This window comes from Liolophura sinensis, unplaced genomic scaffold, assembly GCF_032854445.1.
Source record: "Liolophura sinensis isolate JHLJ2023 unplaced genomic scaffold, CUHK_Ljap_v2 scaffold_156, whole genome shotgun sequence".
NCBI classification, from domain to species: Eukaryota; Metazoa; Mollusca; class Polyplacophora; order Chitonida; family Chitonidae; genus Liolophura; species Liolophura sinensis.
In genome coordinates, this window is record NW_027018095.1 from 56,671 (window position 1) to 78,069 (window position 21,399).

The window sequence follows — 21,399 nt, forward strand, 5'->3', positions numbered from 1 at the left end:
ATGGTGTGCTCTTGTCGACCAACCATAACCAAGATGCGGTGAGTTCATGTCTATTTATAGCTTGTGAGGTATTTCTCCTTTACTGTCACTTTTATATTCAACTCTTTAGTTTAGATTCAACTAAGATGGCGACGGCTAGGTCTACAAGCAGATGGAATACTAAATGTTTAATCGTGGCTGCTGAGAATGGGGAGCTCCAAAAGCTTAAAGATCTTGTGCTGGGAGGAGCTGATATTAACTCGCGCGGTTGGGTGAGTTTCTTGTTTGCTATATCTAGCAAAAAGGGAGCAAGACAAACGTCGTCTGACGCAGTGCTGTGGTGGGGGTCCTGTCGGTATTATATAACATTTTGACTAATACAGTACCAGAGTGAAGTTCTACCTGTGTTAATCGGTACTCTGACTAACACAGCACTTGAGTGAAGATCTATCGGTGCTGCACAAAACCAACATTGTTTCAGTGTGCAGTTCTATGGGTAAGGGGCCTTATCTTTCACAGTACTAGTGTAAAGTTCTTTTGAATGTGCTGCTTCGTGATTTAAACATGCCGTACGAAGTGAATGCAATATTACCGATGTTAAACTGTAAACCAAAATCATGTGTTCATTCATTTGGATCCGTATGAACTATACTGTCCCATAAAAGACGAGGGTAAACCCAGAACAGTAATGGCAGTGGTAGCAGGCGAAAGGAATAACCCGTGAAATCCGGCGTATTGCCAATTTTCCTCAGTTAGGGTTTTATTCTGACTGGTCGTATTTATGCTTAGACGTAGCACCTTACAACATCATTAGTACCATGACTCATCCTGTACAGCTCACTGCAAGGAGTTTCCTTCCACCCTAATGCTGGCCGTTGTCGTATAAGTGAAATATTCTTGAGTACGGCATAAAAACACCAATCAAATAGAATAAATCAAATACTGCAAGGACAAGGGTGTCTTGGGAATATTTTTTAAAATGGATCCACTCTTTGATAGACTAACTAGATGACTAGAGACAGGCGGCCTTCGACGTAGGTAAGAGTGCGCAAAGGCGTCTGTAAACTTATTGTCACAAATGCAGAGGAAGATAACCTTTTTATGATAGAGAGAAGACAGCAAACATGGCGGATAAAAAGTCGAAGTGATAAAGGGTGTTCCTTATGCGGTATGGTCTTAACACAACTTGCCTGAGCAAGCATGACTGCCACACTAAATGTCTGGCTCAAGCCTGTCACACTGTAAACATACCGACAGCTAAGTGTTACAGCAGTGTGCACATATACATACTTGCATGAACAACTTTGCATACAGTATACATGTAATCGTTACGTCCGGGTATTTGTATAAGATAGAGCGAGGGCAGTCTAACATTACGACTCTGTAAAGTCGCTCAGTCCTGACCTACATGTAGTACAGTAACGCCCGATCAACAAGCAAAGACTGACTCATTATAACACTGGCATGATAATACGGTAGCCCAGAAGGGGAAATCCGTTAAACTGCCGAATGATGTAACTGTAATGGTTGAAGGATTACATCACGTGAATCACACAAGGATGCGAACTCGGGTCTCTGCAGAAGAAATGCAGCGCCCTAGCAACTGGAGCTAAACGGAAATTCCCGCTAGTTACTACTATTATAAGCACTGGAAAACTGCTTCCTTTACATAACCTTATCAAACGGGAGTTCGGGTGAACACAATATACGCCCCATCAAATGCATTTGTTTGAAATGTATAAAATAACACAAGCAGCATTTTGGTGAGTATAACTCCTGAGGGGAATCTTCATCGCAAGTGGACAAAGGTGTCCACCTAAAATCAAACCTTATGCAGAAACAGTTGGAGAATCAGATCTATTTATATAGTATTATGTAATGAAAATAACTATCCAGTTACCATGGCAACAGCCTGTAGTGCAACTGATGAGTTTTAATACACAAGTATCAATTGTTCGGCATTTTATTTAGCCATCATCAGGAGAGATTCTCCTAATGATGGCTAAATAAAATGCCGAAATATTGAGTCACAATCTCGCCTGATGATGGCTAAATAAAATGCCGAAATAATGAGTCACAATGAAGTCTTTTTTCGAAGTTACACTACTCGTGTATGACAACATCGATAATGGACCAATGTGAGTCGCGACACTTCGTCATCTGTGTATGTATATATTCACCAAAAGTTTAAACCCTATGTGGAAAACTGTTGGAGTTATAGCCCGGACACGAAATCATATCTATCTACATAGTACATATAAGGAAAATGGTAACTTGGTTACCATGACATCCGCGAAAATGGACAAGTGTGAATCGCGACACATAGTCATCTCTGTATCTATCTATCCACCAAAATTTAAAACTCTGTGTGGAAAACTGTTGGAGCTATAGCCCGGACACAAAATCATATGAAAAAAACAAAATCTTTTTGAGTCGCGACACATCATCATCAGACGGACAAAATCGCTATAGCATAACACTCTTCGCCTAATGGCGGGGCGTATAAAATATTTTTTACTTCGGTAGTCAAATCCAAACACTTATACATTTGTATAATTATGTAGCACATACACCCCACGATTCTTGATTATATATAATCAGTAAATTAGGAAAAACCGACTTTTGTAAAAGAATGTAAATGTCTTTGTGTCAAACTTTCCCTGAGTTCACACTTAACGACATGAGCAGCAGATATTGCAAGAAAGACCACAGGAGAGCTATATGACTCTCTTGGTCATATTCTCTCTTTGTTTGTAGTAGTATACACACTATAGGTTCTGGCGCACCCTCCCCTTGGGGCCCTCCCCAGAACAAATAGAGGCCTCCCCCTTGGGTGCCTCCCCAGCCAAGGCGTACAGGCTTATTTACAAGCCTAGCCTACATACACACATTGATATGAGGCGACCTAGTTGGCATTTAACAGATAAGGCGTATAGCCTATATGTAGGCCGGATGTGTTGCACAACAGGGTGATTCAGCTGATTTTCTCCCCAGGATAGGGCTTAAACTACGGGTTTTTATGAAAAATAAATGTCACAGGCTTTTAGCGTGTCTTGTTTGATAAGATCCAGTATTTTTAAGGAGGATTGGAGATACTTTGCTTATGCGGAAAAGTCCTTTAAACTTAGCCCATGTTTTGTGGGTCGTGGGATATAGCTCAGTCGTCTGACAGAGGTGGCAAAGGCGCTGTATTTAAGGGGTGTATTCATATACTGCGTATATAAGGGGATGTTTGCTAGCTCAAATCCGGATTTGGTCTCCTGTATATGTAGTATATGAATACATTACCTGCATATGGCGCCGGGTCCTACGCACTTCTAAGGAATCTCTGCAACTTTCGACAGTTTCGGAGGCAGAGAGCCCTTACCAAGGGGTGTTGTAGATGGCCCAATGGTGGTGGGATGTGTCAGCGTCAATTAACCCCCCTAACGGTGGGTCGCTAGCGCAAAAAATCCGGAGCCCGCCGTTAGGGTGGTGATTAATTGGTAACAGGTTGAGCTATAAACCAGGCCTTTTGCTTTTTTGGACCATGGGTTCGAGCCCCACAATGGGCAGATTTTTTCCCCCGGGGCAGTCGAGACATAGCATGGGGGTTTCCCTGGTTCCAAACAAGTTCCCCCTGGGCACCTCCCAAGAAAATCATTCGGAAAGGGCGTTTTTCAGCTCTTGTGGAGCTAGTTTTCGGCCGCGATCTATAAGCTGTTTTTTCGTGCTTTCATCGATCTCTACGGCGTTGAATGCCTTACGAGACTTAAGGCGTATCTCCTGCTTCAGACCAGAGTAGTTCTTGAGATCCTGAACTACTTGCTTGACCTCTAGGTCCGAAATAACACCATCAGATAATGCCGTAGATAGCTCCGCACGGATGCTGTTAAGTTTGGCCTCAGCCAACAGCCGTATATCGTTATGTTTCTCGGCCTTTGCGTGAAGTCGGCGGCTAACGAATTTTCCGGCGATATTTAAGACACCGCAAGCTAGTCCGCAGCTTCCATGGCCAAGACAGCAGGGGTTGCATTTATTGTTGTGAGTAGCCCCACGCCTGCAACCTTAAGGCCAAAACCGGCCGTGAGCATGGCCGAATCAAGGGCTTCGGTGGCCAGGACACCACGCCGGTACTTTTTGTAAAAGGCCCGGTGGAGATCTCGCTCAGATTCAAGCTGCCTCTGTATTTCGCTGATATACTGCAGGCGATGGGCGTGCGCCATGCTCTCCGGCGGCGCGGCCGGGGCCAAGGGGTTTTCAACCATAATCGTCGGCGCGGTCGGGGCCAATGGGTGGTCGGTCATCCGTAATCGTTGGCGCCGCGCCCTCCGGCGGCAAGGGGTTTTCATCCAAGATCGTCGGGTGCAGTCGTCCCATATTGTCCGTCCTACGAATCAGTAACGTCGGTCAGCTCTAAATTGTCGTCGGGATTACTAACACGAAAGCGGTGAAGGCCTATGCCGCAGTCTAAACAGATTTCATCTAGATTTAAAATGCCCCCTGTGACGACTCGTTTATCCTCAAGAGAGCTCCGGATGACTGGGTCGCCCTGGGCCGGTAATTTGATCATAAGTCTGAGATCCTTTCCATTGTGCTCTACAGGCCACCTTTTTTTCAAACCGGTAATCAAGGTGCAACGGCGACTGCCCGCGCCAAGTATGAGGTCGAAGATATGTTTAGTGGTAGTGTGGCCTTAAAATCGGTTTGCGCAGTAAGACGTACGGTCTGTTCCCCCAGCCCCGACATTAGTACGAAGCGGCCTCTTCTGTCCGAATCTAAATAACAGCTGCCAGTTGGTACGTACGACACGAAATAAGTTCCGGACTTGAAAACTTTTTTCACATCGATCACGGTGGCCTGGACTGACATCGGGGTCACCTTCACATCTATCAACCAATCGGGGTCGTGAGCTCTGGTAAGAACAAAGCGGTCTTCAAGGCGAATTAATGAGAGTTTTTGTTCTTCAATCACCTCAGACGGCGACCTGCGCTCTTGCTTTACAGAGGATGAGACAAACGAGGTTCTGCTTGCACCCGTGGCAAACGTGGCAGGTTCTGCTTGACCCCCCCCCTATCTTTTTGCGGTTGTACTTGCCACTTTGAAACTGGAAGGCGTAGATTTTACCTTCCTGGCCTTGAAGTTCGAACTCCGACACATCTGCCAAGTCGCTTCAAGACAGGCACGCAGACCTGGGACCGGCTGCGTCCATCATACTCATTGTATTTCTAGGGTAGCACTGAGGTACCCTACATTCATATACTTGCCGTCTTTGTCTAAACCCCTGTGGGGTTTCCGGGGTGATAAGAATAGGACCTCAGCCCTCTACGCAAGCTTGTCGTAAAAGTCGACTAACCTAGATCTCTCCTGTGTGAGCCCGGTGAATATAATAGGCTCACATCTTCTCGGTTGTGTGAGAGGCAACCGGGGAGCGACCTGTTTGCCGTGGGTTACGACCCGTAATCTACGAGGACGGGATCCTGGTGGCTGAGGGCGGGTTGGTCTTGCGAGATCCTCACGCCCAACACGTCACTTTGGCCCTTACTTGGAGAGAGACGGGAGGTCGGACTGGCCCGGTCCGATCAATCGGCTTGGTCACGTCTTGCCTCTGTTTGGTCCTAAAACATTTCTCAATAACATCACTCATTTAGAGAATAACGGTTTCCTTCCAAGTTTTGAGGCGGTGGCTCATGGGTCAATCGAGTAGTATGTGTCTGATGTGTGACCTTATTTAATTAATGGGGTTTGCTCATTAGGGACATCTATTCGAGTATACCTCATGTGGAGTCCTTGGTGTGTGTCCTGCTGGGTATCCCCAGGTTCATACATCGCCCTTGTTGGCACTCCGTGGTGGGTGGGGAACACATGGGGTGAATCTTTTTGATATATATTATGTCTTCTTTAAATTTGTCGCAAAACGTTTCCAATACATCTGTTAGATCTTCTGCTGGAATGACTTCGAGTACCGACAAAAAGAGGAAGTTGGAGGTTTTGTCGGACTCGCTTGATAAATGTAATGTGTCGGACAGTTGGCCGGCTTTTATTGTTCTTTCAACTAAGAATGAACAGAAACCAGCCTCCAAAATCCATCCCTTTCTTTTGCAAAGGGCTCTCCAGGGAGTCGCTGGAACCTTACAAAAATGTGAAAAAGCTAAGGTCCGGAGACATTCTCATTGAATGTCTCCGCCAACAACAATCCATCAATTTACTATCGTTAAAAAAAATTTCGGACATACCTGTGTTTTCATCACCTCACAATTCCCTGAACAGCTGTCAGGGAATAATTCGTGACCGGGATCAAGATATTTTGGAACTTTCAGAAGAGGAAATCTGCAGTGAACTGAAGTCGCAAGGTGTTAGCAGAGTAAAGCGCTTCACTATGAAGAAATCAAGTAATATCCTGAAACTAAATGCATACCTGTTAACTTTTAATCGTACTTCTATTCCATCATATATCTACATTGGCCCGTATAGAGTTAGTGTAGACTTATACATCCCTAACCCAACACGTTGTTTTACGTGCCAGAAATTTGGTCATGGCAAGGGCCAAAGTAAAAACAAACTTGTTTGTTTTCGATGAGGCAGTGAAGGTCATGAGGGTTTCGACTGCAGCAACACAGTTAAGTGTTGCAATTGCAGTGGAGATCACATGACCTCCTCTAGGGACTGTCCACTTTTCGTCAAAGAAAAACAAATAATCACTTTAAAAACTAAAAACAATATATCGTATCAGGAGGCCCGGAAACTAGTCTCGCCTCCTAATACTTCATTGCAGACTTCATTTGCCAATGCGGTCAAGCGAGTAGCATCTGTTGCTACTCAAACATCAATGATTTGGCCCATTGCAAACCAGAAACCTTCTCCTGTTTCTGTTGAACCTACTGTTCGACCTGCTTTCAATACTTCCTCAACACAAACTACCTCAATACAACAAATAGAATCAGCGAATAATACTGACCGACCCGATAACCCCAAACTTAATCAACGTAGAAACAAAAATATCTCCCAAAATGAACCTCCAAATAATAACAATAAGACCAACCAAGTTTGATCAATTTCTGTGGATCTTGACGAGCAATCTCAGTTCAGTGGACAAACTTGTGGCCGCCATACTTGGTGACAGTCTTTAGATGGCATACAATCTTCAGTGAGGCTCTCTACGGGCTTTCTCGCGTAGCTTGCAATAACCGGAATATACTACATATGGCTGATACTGCTACGTGTTCGGCTGAAATTGACAATGACTCCAATACTGACTCCAATTCTGTGGATGTTCAGGCCGATTATCGTTCCCAGCCTATAATTAACGAGCTACTATGCTACTTGTCGGATAAGCTGGATGTCTTACCAATTGACACGCTGGTGAAGTTATGTGACGATGTGTATAGTGATACTGAAATTCAAAATGCAAAGGATATCTTGTATAAGTGCTGCGGAAACCTTGTGACAAATAAAATTCGCAAGAGATCAGGTCCGAACAGAAAGGTGAACTCTCTTCAGGATATATGCAAAATGCTTCACGAATTGGAACCCAGTGACATTCCATGCTTTGTGGCTCGGCAACAGAGCAAGTTACCTCCCGTGTCAACAAATCATATTGATGTTTCCTCTCTCTTACGTGAATTGGCAGGAGTTAAGCTCCAGATGAATGACATTGTTAGCAAAATGGATGATCTAAACTCAACACAGATCAATGTTCAAAAAAAGTTGGACCGCTTGGACAGCAAATGTGCTAGTCCACCTACAAATAGAAAAACTCGATTCCTAGAGAAATCTATTACCAGTGTCGGTGAGTGCGCCTCCTCTAAGGATGATACTGAATTATCTCAGTCTACTCGCATCAACGAGTGCAATGTTGTTGGTGACAGTCCGTTTGCTAATAAAAGCAAAACAGTCCCTTTATCAGATATAACTAACAACACTGCTCCAAATGAGGCTTCCTGTGTAGACCAATCAATGGATAAATCTTACGCTGCTGTGCTATCAACTGAAGGATCACATCCTAGCCGTACAACTCTGGAGTATGCTGGAAACGATTTCACAACAGTGATTAGAAACAAACCCCGACCAAACAAAAAACATGAATTGCGAGGTTTGCGAACCTATCCCCCTGTGGAAATCTTTATTACCAGATTGGAGCCAACAACCACTTCTAATGACGTAATCCAATTTGTTAAGGATAACTCAGGTGTTAACGTTGAATGTAAGAGGCTGGATACTAAATATGACACATATGCATCGTTTTGGATACGAGTAACGGGTAAAGTTTCGAATATGTTATTACGTTCTAGCTTTTGGCCCGATGAAGTACTGGTTCGAAAATTCTATAACCGCCGCGACTCGGATGCAACATGGTCCAAGCGAAGATTTAGGGAAGGTGACCATTACACCACCAACGGTTCTACACAGCGATATGCACGTGACCATGTGATGTTACAGAATGACTATTAGTGAATGTACTTTTTTGCGTCCCAGTTATGGTATTTATTTATTTCTGCTTGTGCCTTATCTCAATTTAACTTTCAACATGTCATTAACTGTAACCTCTTTCAACTGTAGGTCACTTAAGACCTCTATACAGGAAGTTAAACAACTATGTGACCTTAGTGATGTATGTGTTCTTCAAGAAACTTGGCTCAGAAACTCGGAACATGATTTACTGAATGCCATACACAATGACTTTTGTGGCTATGGTGTCTCGTCCATTGACGAAACCCTTCTAACTCCTGGGCGTCCCTTTGGTGGTATTGCTGTCCTCTGGAAAAAGTCGCTGGGAAGCTTGGCTAGTATTGTTGACTTCCATGACAATAGGCTGCTTGGCCTTCGTTTAGAGTCTGACTCAAGTAAACTATTGATAATTAATATATACATGCCTACGGATTGTACAGATAATATTGACATATTTAATGATTATCTAGCTAAGATAAAGTCTATTATTGAAGAATCTGACATTCCCAACGTTGTGGTCATGGGAGACTGGAATGCAGACCCAAATGCTTCATTTGGAAAAGAGCTGAAAGATTTCTGTACTGACTCAGGACTATATAATTATGACTTAAATCTTCTCCCGCACTCTACGTTTACTTATGTCAGTGATGCCCACCTGACCACCCCGTGGTTAGATCACTGCCTCTGTTCCCAGCATGTTAGTGATTCTGTAAACAATATTAATGTGTTGTATGATTTTGTTACTTCTGACCATAAACCACTGTCTATTAACATTTCTTGGCAAAATTTACCCCGCCTCTATACTTCCAGCTCCAATCCAACTCGCCTGTTCATTGATTGGAGTAATCTTAATGGAAATGATATTGCTAGGTATACTTCTGTGACTAAACTCAAAATGAGATCTATAACAATTCCATCTGAGGCTCTGAATTGCATGCAACCTAAATGTAAAACACATTCTGAAGAGTTATCTCAGTATTATCACAGTATTGTCACCGCTCTGCGTCAAGCTGGTTATGAAACCGTTGCAAAAAATAAGTCTTCTACTCGATACAATATTCCTGGTTGGAATGATCTAGTTAGTGACCTTCATGCTCATGCACGTGTAGCTTTCCTTCTTTGGAAAGAGCATGGCAGCCCTCGGAGTGGTGAAATCTGTAATTACATGCAAATGACTCGGCGTAAATTTAAGTATGCTGTTAGGGCCTGTAGGAAAAATGAGTCATCAATTCGAGCCGACAAAATGGCCCAAACTCTCTTCCAATGCAACTCGGAGGAATTCTGGAAAGAGGTGAATAACACCAATGCTAAGAATATGTCTCTCCCTATCAGTATTGATGACACTCATGGTGAAGCCAACATAGCATCTCTGTGGAAAGATAAATATGAATCTATTCTTAACTCAGTCAGAAATACCAGATAAAGTACTTGAGTATTTGACTGAATGTAATGATGCTCCATTCCATAGATTTACTACTGTGGAAGAGGTGTCTGATAAAATTAAGACTTTAAAACTGGGTAAATGTAGTGGGCCTGACAGTTTGAGCTCTGAGCACCTAAGGTATGGTGGTCCTGAAGTTGCACATCATCTCACACTCTGTATTAATGCACTTATGGCGCATTCTTGTCTCCCCAAGGAACTTACTGATGTTTACATTTCGCCAGTAATTAAGAGTAAGTCAGGAAATATAACTTCCTCCGACAATTATCGACCTATTGCTGTCGCTACTACTATCTCGAAACTTATCGAAGGCCTTATTTTAGAAAAATGTCTTAACTTCTTCGACACCTCAGATTTTCAGTTTGGTTTTAAAGCTAATAGATCCACCGATCAATGCATTTTTGTGTTAAAAGAAGCTATCAACTACTATTGCTCTAATGGCAGCCCTGTTTTTGTTTGTTTCCTTGATGCCAGTAAGGCTTTCGATCGCGTAAATCACTGGTGCTTACTGCAAAAACTGATTGATCGTAATGTACCTCCATGTATTATAAAGTTTCTCGAAGTATGGTTTAATACCCAAGAGTTCAGTATTAAATGGGGATCGTCCATATCAAGCCCTTTCCGTATCATAAACGGAGTTAGGCAAGGGGGGATTTTATCACCTACTCTGTTTAACCTATACCTCCATGAACTGGACGTTGCTCTGTCCGATAGTTGTGTTGGATGTAATGTTGGAGGTATATTTATCAATCACCTTATCTACGCCGATGATATGTGTATAATCTGCCCGTCTGCAAAAGCAATGCAAGCTCTCTTTAAAGTATGTGAAGAGTATGCTCTTTCCCATGACATAATTTTTAATACCCGTAAGACTGTGTGTTTGGTTATTAAACCTAAAACATATAAAGATTTCAATCCCCCGCCTTTGTACCTTAATGAAAGATTGTTATCTTATGTCCAATCGTATACTTACCTTGGGCACATTATTACTGACAATTTGTCTGATGATGCGGACATTCTGTCTCAGAAAAGAAAGCTCTGTATTAGAGCCAACATGTTGATACGTAAGTTTAGTTCTTGTACTCAGCTTGTTAAAGTACAACTTTTTCGTAGTTTTTGTTGCAATATATACTGTTGTCAGCTTTGGTGTACTTTTCTGAAAAAGGTTATAAGCTCATTACGGGTCACTTACAATAATGCATTTAGATGGTTAATGTGTTTCAGGCGCGATTGTAGTGCCAGTTTTATGTTCTGCATTAATGGTGTACCGTCCTTTGGTGAATTACTGCGCAGGTCAGTGTATTGTTTCAGACAGAGACTTATGTTTACTGACAATTCCATCGTAATAAAACTCCTGAATAGTGACGCCAGTATAACATCTCGGCTTCAGGAGAGGTGGTCAGTTTTACTATACTGATGTGAAGTCGGTATATGTCGCCAATGTTATGTGTATATAATTAATTTTTATTTTTTTTTTTTTTTTCTTTTTTTCTTTTTCTTTGTGTGTGTGTGTGTTTATCTTTTTTTATATGGACAATTCAGTCTGAAATAAAGCTCTATCTATCTTTCTTTTTTTTTTTTTTTTTTTTTTTTGTACGCCACAGCAATCTAGGCTGTGGGAAAACAGAACCAAATCTGTCCGCGGTATGTAAAACATACCTACATCCTTACCGACAGGACCAGCCCATCATTATATGACTAAAACGTCACAACCGGCAGACAGATAGAGCCAGGACAGACACAAGAAACAAATATCCATTAAAATTTACAGTAAAACTTCCGAGTCAAAATAGGCGGAACTGCTGAAAACGTGAAGTCATGACACCAGGTCACGAACAATTGCCAGATTAAAATTGGACAACGGGCCTACCGTTCCGCAGAACGCAAAGAATAGAATTGCGACACCAGGTGGTCTTGAATGTCGCCAATTTTCCCAGCCTGCGATGCCGTTCAAAAACAGTCATCAAGTGGTACTGCAGGTCCCTGTGGAAAAGGCTGGGCACCACCTTAAGATGGTCGATCACGTGATTGTGTGCTACCACGTAGCACCGATGCCTCCAAATCGACCAGATGCAAAGAAACACCTGATCTCTGACGACCGGTTTCAATGAAGGCGGCACTTGTCTCAAGTCCCCCCACAACACATCTTCCAGGCTTAACGAGAACCCTCGTCCGAGGAGGCGCCCAATTGTCCGTTCCAACATCTGCCACATGCTGGACGCACCCGGGCAATGCCACACAAGGTGTTCTACGGTCTCGTCTTGAGACGAGCACAAAGGACAGTCGGCAGATGCAGACAGTCCTGCTCGGACTAACTTATGCCCGACCCACCACTGTCTGTGCCACAGCAGCCAAACAGCCTCCTTAGCTCGGTTGTCTACCCCAGACTTCCAGAGCGATAAAAACAAGTTCCTCCAGGACGATGGCACCCAACCCAACTGTTGCCACTTCTGAACTCCGGCGGGGGTTACGCTGTTGTCCACCAGAAGGATCCGATACCATCTCCTGGAGGAAAGCTGAGAAAGGTCCTGTTGATTAACTTTATACCTCGTCCGGCTGGGATTCGTGACAGTATCCGGCAGACTGAACCATGCCTTCGGTATTGCCCTTCGCACAGCTGCTAGGTGACGCCAATTGACGGACTCCAAGACCAGCCACACTCTGGTGCCTCCATCCACAATATCCGACAATCGCCGGAAACTGGGCGTGGCCGTCTTACCAGGAATCAAGGGTCTTCCACCCTCTCCCAAAATTAGGGGATTTCCATACAAAGGCTGATCCAGAGCTTCCTGCCACGAAACCGGATCAGCCTCAGTCCGTTTCAGCTTAAAGAAGGTTTTCAGATGGTCGAAGTACCACCGAGGAAGAGAACTGAAACGCTTTGGAGCTTTAAGCAGCCGGAAAAAATCAACCACCGCGTGGGGTTCACTTTTCGACGCCATAAGCCTCCGGCCTACCTGAGCCCACCGAGACGAACTCAACATAAGCCGCTCCAAAAAGGCCAGCTTTAAGGACTGAACCTTCTTGGGGATATCTACGAGGCCTAGACCTCCACTTGCCTTGGGGAGGGTACAAACTTTGGAAGAGACCAGAGGCTTTTTACTCTTCCACAAAAAATCCCGACACATCCCAACTAATGTGTGCTCCTTATCCGCCGGCAAGTCAAAGACTGAGGCAACATACCACAATTTCGACATTGCCAGCAAGTTTAACACAAGGACTCGCCAAACAATGCTTAGGCCTCTCTTGCTCCACCCCTTGAGGGTGCTGCCGACCTTCTGGATGCGGTCATTCCAGTTAACAGAAGCCGCGTTTTTTGCACCTTGTTTTACCCCCAAGAGTTTGACGTGATCCAGTGACCATTCAATACCCAAAGGAGTATCGGCACGACCCTTCCAAGCACCCAAGAATAACCCTTTTGACTTGGATCTGTTGACTTTGCAGCCAGACGCTTTCTGGTACTTGTTCAAGACCGTCTCAGCAATGTGGAAGTCTTCATCATCTCCCACGAAGAGAGATGCGTCGTCGGCATACTGGGAGATTTTGATCGGTTCTTCGACATCAGGGACTCTCACTCCCTTCATGTCAGAAGACCTCACAACCACCCCAAGAACCTCTGCGGCCAGAACGTAAAGCAGGGGAGACAGAGGACAGCCCTGGCGAACTCCACGCTCGAGGAGAACAGGGTCACCAATAAAACCATTCACCATTACACGACTTACAGGAGACTTGTGAAGAAGCCGGATCCATTTACAAAAAACAGGCCCGAACCCCATCCGCTCCAACACTTTGTGCATAAAAGCCCATTCCAAACGATCAAAAGCCTTCTCGTTATCAAGGCTTATTATTGCCGCCTCGATATCCTCGTCTTCGACCAGCTCTATAAGGTCCCGAACAAGGAAGCTATTGGTGAGGATTGACCTCCCTGGCACAGAACAGGTCTGATCACTGTGAACAACAAGGCCCATCACGGATCCAAGTCTGCGGGTTAGCGCCTTCGTAATGATCTTATAATCGGCACACAAGAGTGAAATCGGCCTCCAATTCCGCAGGTCCTCTTTTAGCCCCCGCTTGTGAACGAGCCTGACAAGAGCCTGCTGCACTGAATCGGTTAACTCACCCTGCTCAAAAGCCTCGTTGGCAACGTCCAGCAGGATAGGGCCTAGGACATCCCAGAAAGCCAAATACAGTTCGACAGGAAGACCATCGAAACCTGGGGACTTATTCAGCGTCATGGACTTTGCTGCAGAGTGCAGCTCTTCCAAAGTGAACGGCTGTTCACAGATCGCGGACTCCTGAGGAGGCAAGATCTGGGAGATCTGGGAGATCAACTCCTCCATGCAATTTCTCTCAACTCCCTCTGAGGTGAAGAGGCTCTGGTAGAAATCGCATGTGGCCTGCAATAAATCCTTGGTGGACCGGACTGAACGGCCATCAGGAGTTGCTACTTCGCGGATAAGTTTTTCAGTAGCACGCGACTTCTCCAAAGAACAGAAATAGCGAGTGGGGTTCTCGCCTTCCACCTGCCACTTGACTCTGGCACGAACGGCGGCTGCTTTATAAGCCTGTTGCTCACCAGCCCGCACTTTACGTTTTAGACCTTCCAACAAGTCAACTAGATGGGTCTCCCCATCACTAACTCTTTTAGAGACCTTGTTGTAATCCTTTAGGAGTTTACGTTGAGCCCGTTTACGGCAACGTGCCCTAGCCTTACTGTACGACAGTGCCACCCGCTTAAGCCCAGATTTGCCCTCCTCCCAGAATTCAGCAGCAGACCTAAAAGAATCCCTCTCTGACATCCAAGCGGCAAAATAATCTCGCATGTTCTTGTGAAACTCTTCGTCATTCAAAAGGCTGACGTTGAGCTTCCAGAACCCCGGACCTTTCTCTACCCAATCCCCTGAATCAAATTTGGCTGTGACCATAGTATGATCAGACATGGCAGTGGGTTCATGACCTGCATGAACCAGATGTCCAAGGAGATCCTTGCTACAATACACTCTATCCAGACGCGAAGAGTGCGCACCAGTTGGCGAGGTCCAAGTGTATTCATGGGCATCAGGATGAAGGAACCTAAAAGTATCCGACAGAGAATATGTTTTAATCAAAGTTGCCAAGGGAGCAGTAGACGAATCAGAAGCTACCGCGGCCGTGCTTCGCCTATCTATTAGAGGATTTAAGACGCAATTGAAATCTCCGGCCAGGAAGACGTTGGTGTTTGAATCACCCAAAACTCTTTCTAGACCTTGGAAAAACCGACGACGGTCAGGAACATATGTTGGTGCATGTACGGCGACAAACGTAAAATCAAAGCCTGAATACTCCGCCCCAACCTTGACCCAACGACCACCGGGATCAGTGACAGATGACACTATGGTCCCCGAGGCGAGGAAAGAAACAAGAAACACAATAGCCGTGCCCGCTCTATGATTCGAGCCGGAAGAGGAAAAGACTTCCCCTTTCACAGCTGTTTCAAACCGGGTTACGTCATTGACGTCAGTAAAATGCGTCTCTTGTAGAAAAGCAACATCTGCTTTTAATGACCTGAAGGTATGGCCAAGGGAAAATTGCTTCCAGTCCGAAAGCAAACCCTGACAATTTAGTGTGACAACATTCAGAGCCATTATGGATCTATTTAAGTTTTGTTTTTCTCGACTTCTTGTACAGGGCAGCCTTGCGTGCAGCAAAGTCCTCCTGGGACAGGTAAATGACTTTCCTCTGTTTCCTGACTTTCTCAATTTTTGAGTCGCGGCGCATGGTCCGATAATGGACTCCTAAAGAAGTGGAAACAGGGACTAAAACCTCGCCTTGATCGTTAGCGTATGCCGGCATTGACTCGTCAAGGTCTTCTCCCCGAACGGAATCCTCCATTTCCGACGTCGTGTCGTCCATGGGGATAACCGATCCAGAGGCTTCAATGCCGCTAACTTGGTCTTTTGAGGTGTCTACAAAAATGGCCTCTGAAGCGGTACTCCATAAGGACTCATTTATATCTTGTTTTGCAACTGGCTGGGAAAAGGTAAATGACTGACTCCACAAGTCTTGTGAAGAGTCTTGCTCGGGAGACTGACCGGTCGAGCTGTACGGAACCAACGGTTCAGTGAAACTCAACGATACTTCCTCCTGTTTGACCTGGCTAGAAACTGATGAAATACCATCATCTGCATTTTTGTCCACATCATTTTCCTCCTCTTTACCCTCTTCATTGCTACCACCCTCCAGCCCATCCTTACCATTATCCATAGCATCTTTATCATTCCCGTCCTCTGCCTCATTCACCTCATTTTTATCATCATTACCCACTACATCATTGCTACTCTCCTGTCCACCATTCGTATCCCCATTCACCATTTCACAATCATCCTCAGCCTCATTACTATCATCCATGTCATCATCACTGTCAACCTTTCTGTCATTATCTCCCTGCTCATTGTCATGATCATCATTATTCATATCCTCGTCGTCCTTATTACCACTATCATCCATCGCAACTGCGATGTCATCTTCATCTCCACTACTTGTCCCATTGTCACTACTCTCAGTGTCCAGATCTTGAGGACAATTCTTTTGAAAATGACCTTCTTGCTTGCAAATCAAACATTTGTTTCTCAGCGGGCAGTCATTTTTGAGGTGGTCTGTCGCCTGGCACAGGTGACAAGCTCGCACCTGCCCTCTGTACCAGACTGGTAACCGAAAAGATGCTCCCACCCATATGGCTTCAGGAATGGTGGACGAAATGTTGCTCATCCATATTCTCCTAACCCCATTTTGCAAGGTTCTGTCGAACAGGTAGCATTCTCGCTCGACAGAGTGCACCGTTCCAAACTGTTTGAGAGCAGCCCCTATCCGTTCATCCGGAATCTCATAGGGGCTCTTCACCTTAACCAAAGTTCTGGATTGCTCAACTTCATAAACCGGACAGTTTACCCCATTAAGCACCAGATCTTCATCAAGCAGTTTTTGCTTGACCTCCTCATTGGCAACAGTGACATTCCACAGATCCTCAGTAACGTGGACCAAACCCCTCAACACTTTGGGTCCGCTGCCAATACGTTCCTGCAACCCATGATAAACTTCAATGGCTTTTATATTGCCTTTAATCCGCAATTTAAGGCTAAGAGGCCTTTTAATGCGGAAAGCCATTCTGGTGGTGGTTCAAAAAAAAAAAAAAAAAAAAAAAAAAAAAAAAAAAAAAAAAAAAACCCTCGCCCAAAGGCGCTACCCGGCTGACACGTCCAACTGTGTTGGCAGCCAGTCAGGTACTGCACTGTGTGCTCAACCCCTTCACTGATCAATGAACAGTGGCCAATAAACTTCGTGCAAGAGTGCACGAATTTGCTGCCTGTTATTCACACAAGCCTTTGTGTGCCCTGCTAGCCCGGGATGAATGGCGCTCGACCGGCCAAGCTGACCTTGTTCACTGTCCTATGCTGTAACCTGTATAGGCCTCCAACACAGGCCACGACAACTGGTGCCGGAGCCAAGCCGCGAGGGCTGGCCCACCGGCCACGCTGGCCAAACAGCAAAACGTCAAAAAACTAGTCAAAAATATAGAATTTCTGACTACAAACTATATCAATGGATAGCTCGTGACAAGAGAAATCTGTGAGTATCACAAACACACAAGAAATCACTGGAAATTAAGAGAAATGAAGTCTGACAGATGGAGCGATCTGACAACACGTCCGACCTAATAAACCTACTGGCCCAACAGAGCGCCCCTCCCTAGGGACCCTGTCCAAACTTTTAATAAGTTTGGATCGTTGGAGGACGTTGGTCCTTCAACATCGGATGCGGATGTGATGGATACATCACCCGCACCAGGGAGATCTAACAGCCGATCTCCACGAAAGGGTCGTCCGCGATCCGAACATAAAGAGAAATCCCCAATACGTCTTCCTCCATAATGGCGATATATGACAAAATTATACAGTGGAATTGTCGAGGTCTTAAGGTAAATTTTATTGAAATAACACAGCTTATTCAATCATTAAATCCTATTGCCCTGTGTCCTCAGGAAACTCACCTGAAGACATCTGACAATGATAAAATAACCCTTAAAAACTATTCCTTATACAGTACTTACTCAAATGAAGAAGAGCGAGCTGCAGGCGGCTCTTCTATCTTCATCAATAACAATATTATTCACAGCCCTGTTGCTCTGGATACAGAGCTTCAGGCTGTGGCCGTTCGTGTTTCACTATCTGAAACAATCACATTGTGTTCAGTGTATATTCCCCCGAACATTTCTTTGTCAGCATTCCAGTTACATAATTTAATAGAACAGTTGCCAAAACCTTTTATACTTATGGGAGATTTTAATTCCCATAACCCCTTATGGGGCAGTAATAACATAAATAATAAGGGCAAGATAGTCGAAGACTTCTTATCGAAGGAGGAACTGTGTTATTTCAATGATGGTTCTAATACCTATTTACACCCGGGTAATGGCACTTATTCTGCTATCGATCTCACTATCACAGATCCATCACTTCTCCCTGATTTTTCTTGGAAGGTGCATGACGATCTTTGTGGTAGTGACCATTTTCCTATTATCCTAGAACATATCACTTCTAATTCTTTTAGAACGTGTAGCTAGGTGGAAATTCGATAAAGCAGATTGGATCGCATTTGAGATGTTCTGTGAGGCTGATATCATTCCAGACACTCTCAAAGCAGCAGATGATCCTATGTTAAAATTTAACGAACTTGTATTACGAGCTGCCGATAGAACTATACCTAAGACCTCCACAAATCCAAAATGCAAAAGTAAACCCTGGTACGACAATGACTGTCGTAAAGCCATAAAGGACCGTAAAAAGGCTGAACGCAGATTTAATCATTGTCCTAATGATAATAATTTAAACCAGGTTCGTATTTTTAGAGCTAAGGCTCGTGGATTACTCAAGTCCAAGAGACGATCTTGTTGGCGGAACTTTGTTTCGGGCATCACGTCAAAAACACCCATGCGTAAGGTCTGGAACATGGTTCAGAAACTTAAGGGCAAAAAAAATAAAGCCAAAGTTCAGCATTTAAAAGATGGAGATAATATATTAACTTCTCCATCTGATATAGCCAATAAATTAGCTGAAACAATTTCAACAAAATCTTCTTCTGAGAATTACTCTAAAGAATTCCAACGTATTAAAAACCAGAAGGAGAAAATTAAATTGCCCTTTTCTTCTAAGAATTTAGAAGATTATAATCATCCTTTTAATATCGAGGAACTTAAAACTGCATTAAAAAAGGCCCACGATACTGCTTGTGGTCCTGATAATGTATATTATAAGTTTCTGAACCATTTACCACCTGAGCCACGGGAGACTCTCCTGAACTTGCTTAATGATATTTGGATAACTGGTAATTTTTCACCATCATGGAGGGAGGCGTGTATTATTCCGGTTCCCAAACCGGGTAAGGATCATACTGATCCAAATAATTACCGTCCCATAGCTCTTACCAGCTGTGTCTGTAAGACTATGGAACGGATGATTAATGATAGGCTTGTTTGGTTTCTTGAAACCAACAAACTTTTATCTAATAATCAATGCGGTTTTCGGCAAGGTAGATCTACCATGGATCACCTTGTTCGATTCGAAACTTTTATTCGCGATGGCTTCATCAATAATGAACATGTGGTGTCCATATTTTTTGACCTTGAAAAGGCTTACGACACCACATGGAAATATGGTATTTTAAAAGATCTCACGAATATGGGTCTAAAAGGTCGCTTACCTCCATTTATATCACAATTTTTATCTGATCGTCAGTTTAAGGTACGGGTGGGTTCCACTCTTTCTGACTCTTATGAGCAGGAAATGGGTGTACCCCAGGGCAGCATTCTATCACCAACTCTGTTCAGCATAAAAATATATAGCCTAGCAAAAACATTAACATCTGGCACAGAGGGTTCTTTATACGTCGATGATTTCCTTATATGCTACCGAGCTAAGAATATGAATAATATAGAACGTCAGTTGCAGCTTTGTCTCAATAAGATCGAGAAATAGGCAACTGAAAACGGTTTTAGATTTTCAACGTCTAAAACCGTCGGTATGCATTTTTGTAATAAACGGAAACTTCATCTTGACCCTGAGCTTAATTTTTGTGGTGAACAGGTTAAAATTGTTGGAAAAACAAACTTTTTATGTATAATATTTGATAGTAAACTATCTTTTATACCTCATATAAAAATGCTTAAAGCTAAATGTACAAAGGCTCTCGATATAATTAAGGTCGTGTATAGCGCCGATTGGGGTGCTGACCGATCAGTTTTGCTTAATTTATATCGTTCTCTGGTGAGGTCTAAATTGGACTATGGATCCATCATTTACGGTTCTGTTAGGAAGTCATATATTAAAATGTTGGATCCTGTTCATCACCAAGGTTTGAGGCTCAGCCTTGGTGCTTTTAGAACCTCACCAGTAGAAAGTTTATACGAGGAGGCAAATGAGCCTTCTTTATATAACCGACGTATAAAACTTAGCCTTCAATATGCTACAAAGCTTAAAGCACATCCAACAAACCCTGCCTACGACTGTGTTTTCAATCCATTGTATGTAGACAAATATATTAAATGTCCTAACAAGATCCCTTCGTTCGGTCTTCGTATACGGGACCATATTGTGGGAGCTAACATCAAGCTGGAAGATATAGCTCCGGTGTCTTTTCCGGAGTCTCCTCCATGGCTTCTCCCACAACCAAAACTAATATTTGATCTACGTAAATATAATAAATCGAATATAAATCCTCTAATAATTCAGCAAGGTTTTGCTGAAATTAAAGCTAATTATACGGATTATAAATTTATATATACAGACGGGTCGAAGGATGGGGACAGGGTTGCGACTGCGGCTGTCTTAGAGCAGCGGGTCTCTTCCTTTCGTCTTCCATCCTCTTCTTCAATATTCTCTGCAGAGGCCAGAGCTATACTCCTGGCCTTATCATATGTTTCTTCTGGGTGTTCCCAGAGGGCAATGATATGCACTGACTCGTTGTCTTGCTTATTGGCAATACAGAATAATAAATTTAAAAATCTCTTGATCCTTCAAATTTTAGCTATACATAGGAAATTAATTAGAAGAGGTAAAGATATTATATTCTGCCAGATACCAAGTCATATTGGTATCCATGGAAACAGAGTCGCAGACAGGGAGGCGAAAGCTGCCCTAAATAAACCCATATCTAAGATAAAAATCCCTTATACTGACATGAAGTCCAATATTCTTAAATATATTCGTGGCCTTTGGCAGGGTGAATGGAAGTTGCAGGTCCATAATAAACTGCATGCTATTCATCCAGTCATTGGCTACAACAATTATACTTGCGAAAAGTCTCGTAGAGACCAAGTCGTTTTAACAAGGTGTCGTGTTGGGCATTCTCGTCTAACGCACAATTGCATATTAGATGGGAGCAGGGCTCCCGAGTGTGTTGGATGCGATGCCCAATATAGCATCAAACATATCTTGGTTGACTGTGTGGACTTTGCCCACGTTCGGCAGAGATTCTACACGATCGACTCTATATATGATTTGTTTGACAACATCGCTGCC

General features: G+C 43.7%; 1 protein-coding gene across 1 annotated transcript; it reads left to right on the forward strand.

Moving 5' to 3' along the window:
* The first annotated feature begins 7,161 nt into the window (after positions 1–7,161).
* Positions 7,162–8,409, forward strand: LOC135481488 (uncharacterized). The gene has a single exon (XM_064761305.1). It carries the CDS (start codon positions 7,162–7,164, stop codon positions 8,407–8,409), a length of 1,248 nt encoding a protein of 415 aa, XP_064617375.1.
* Positions 8,410–21,399: the final 12,990 nt, after the last annotated feature.

Bases quoted from the DNA above. Each gene is read 5' to 3' on its own strand.
- LOC135481488 (XM_064761305.1), top strand. From the start codon at position 7,162: ATGGCTGATACTGCTACGTGTTCGGCTGAAATTGACAATGACTCCAAT.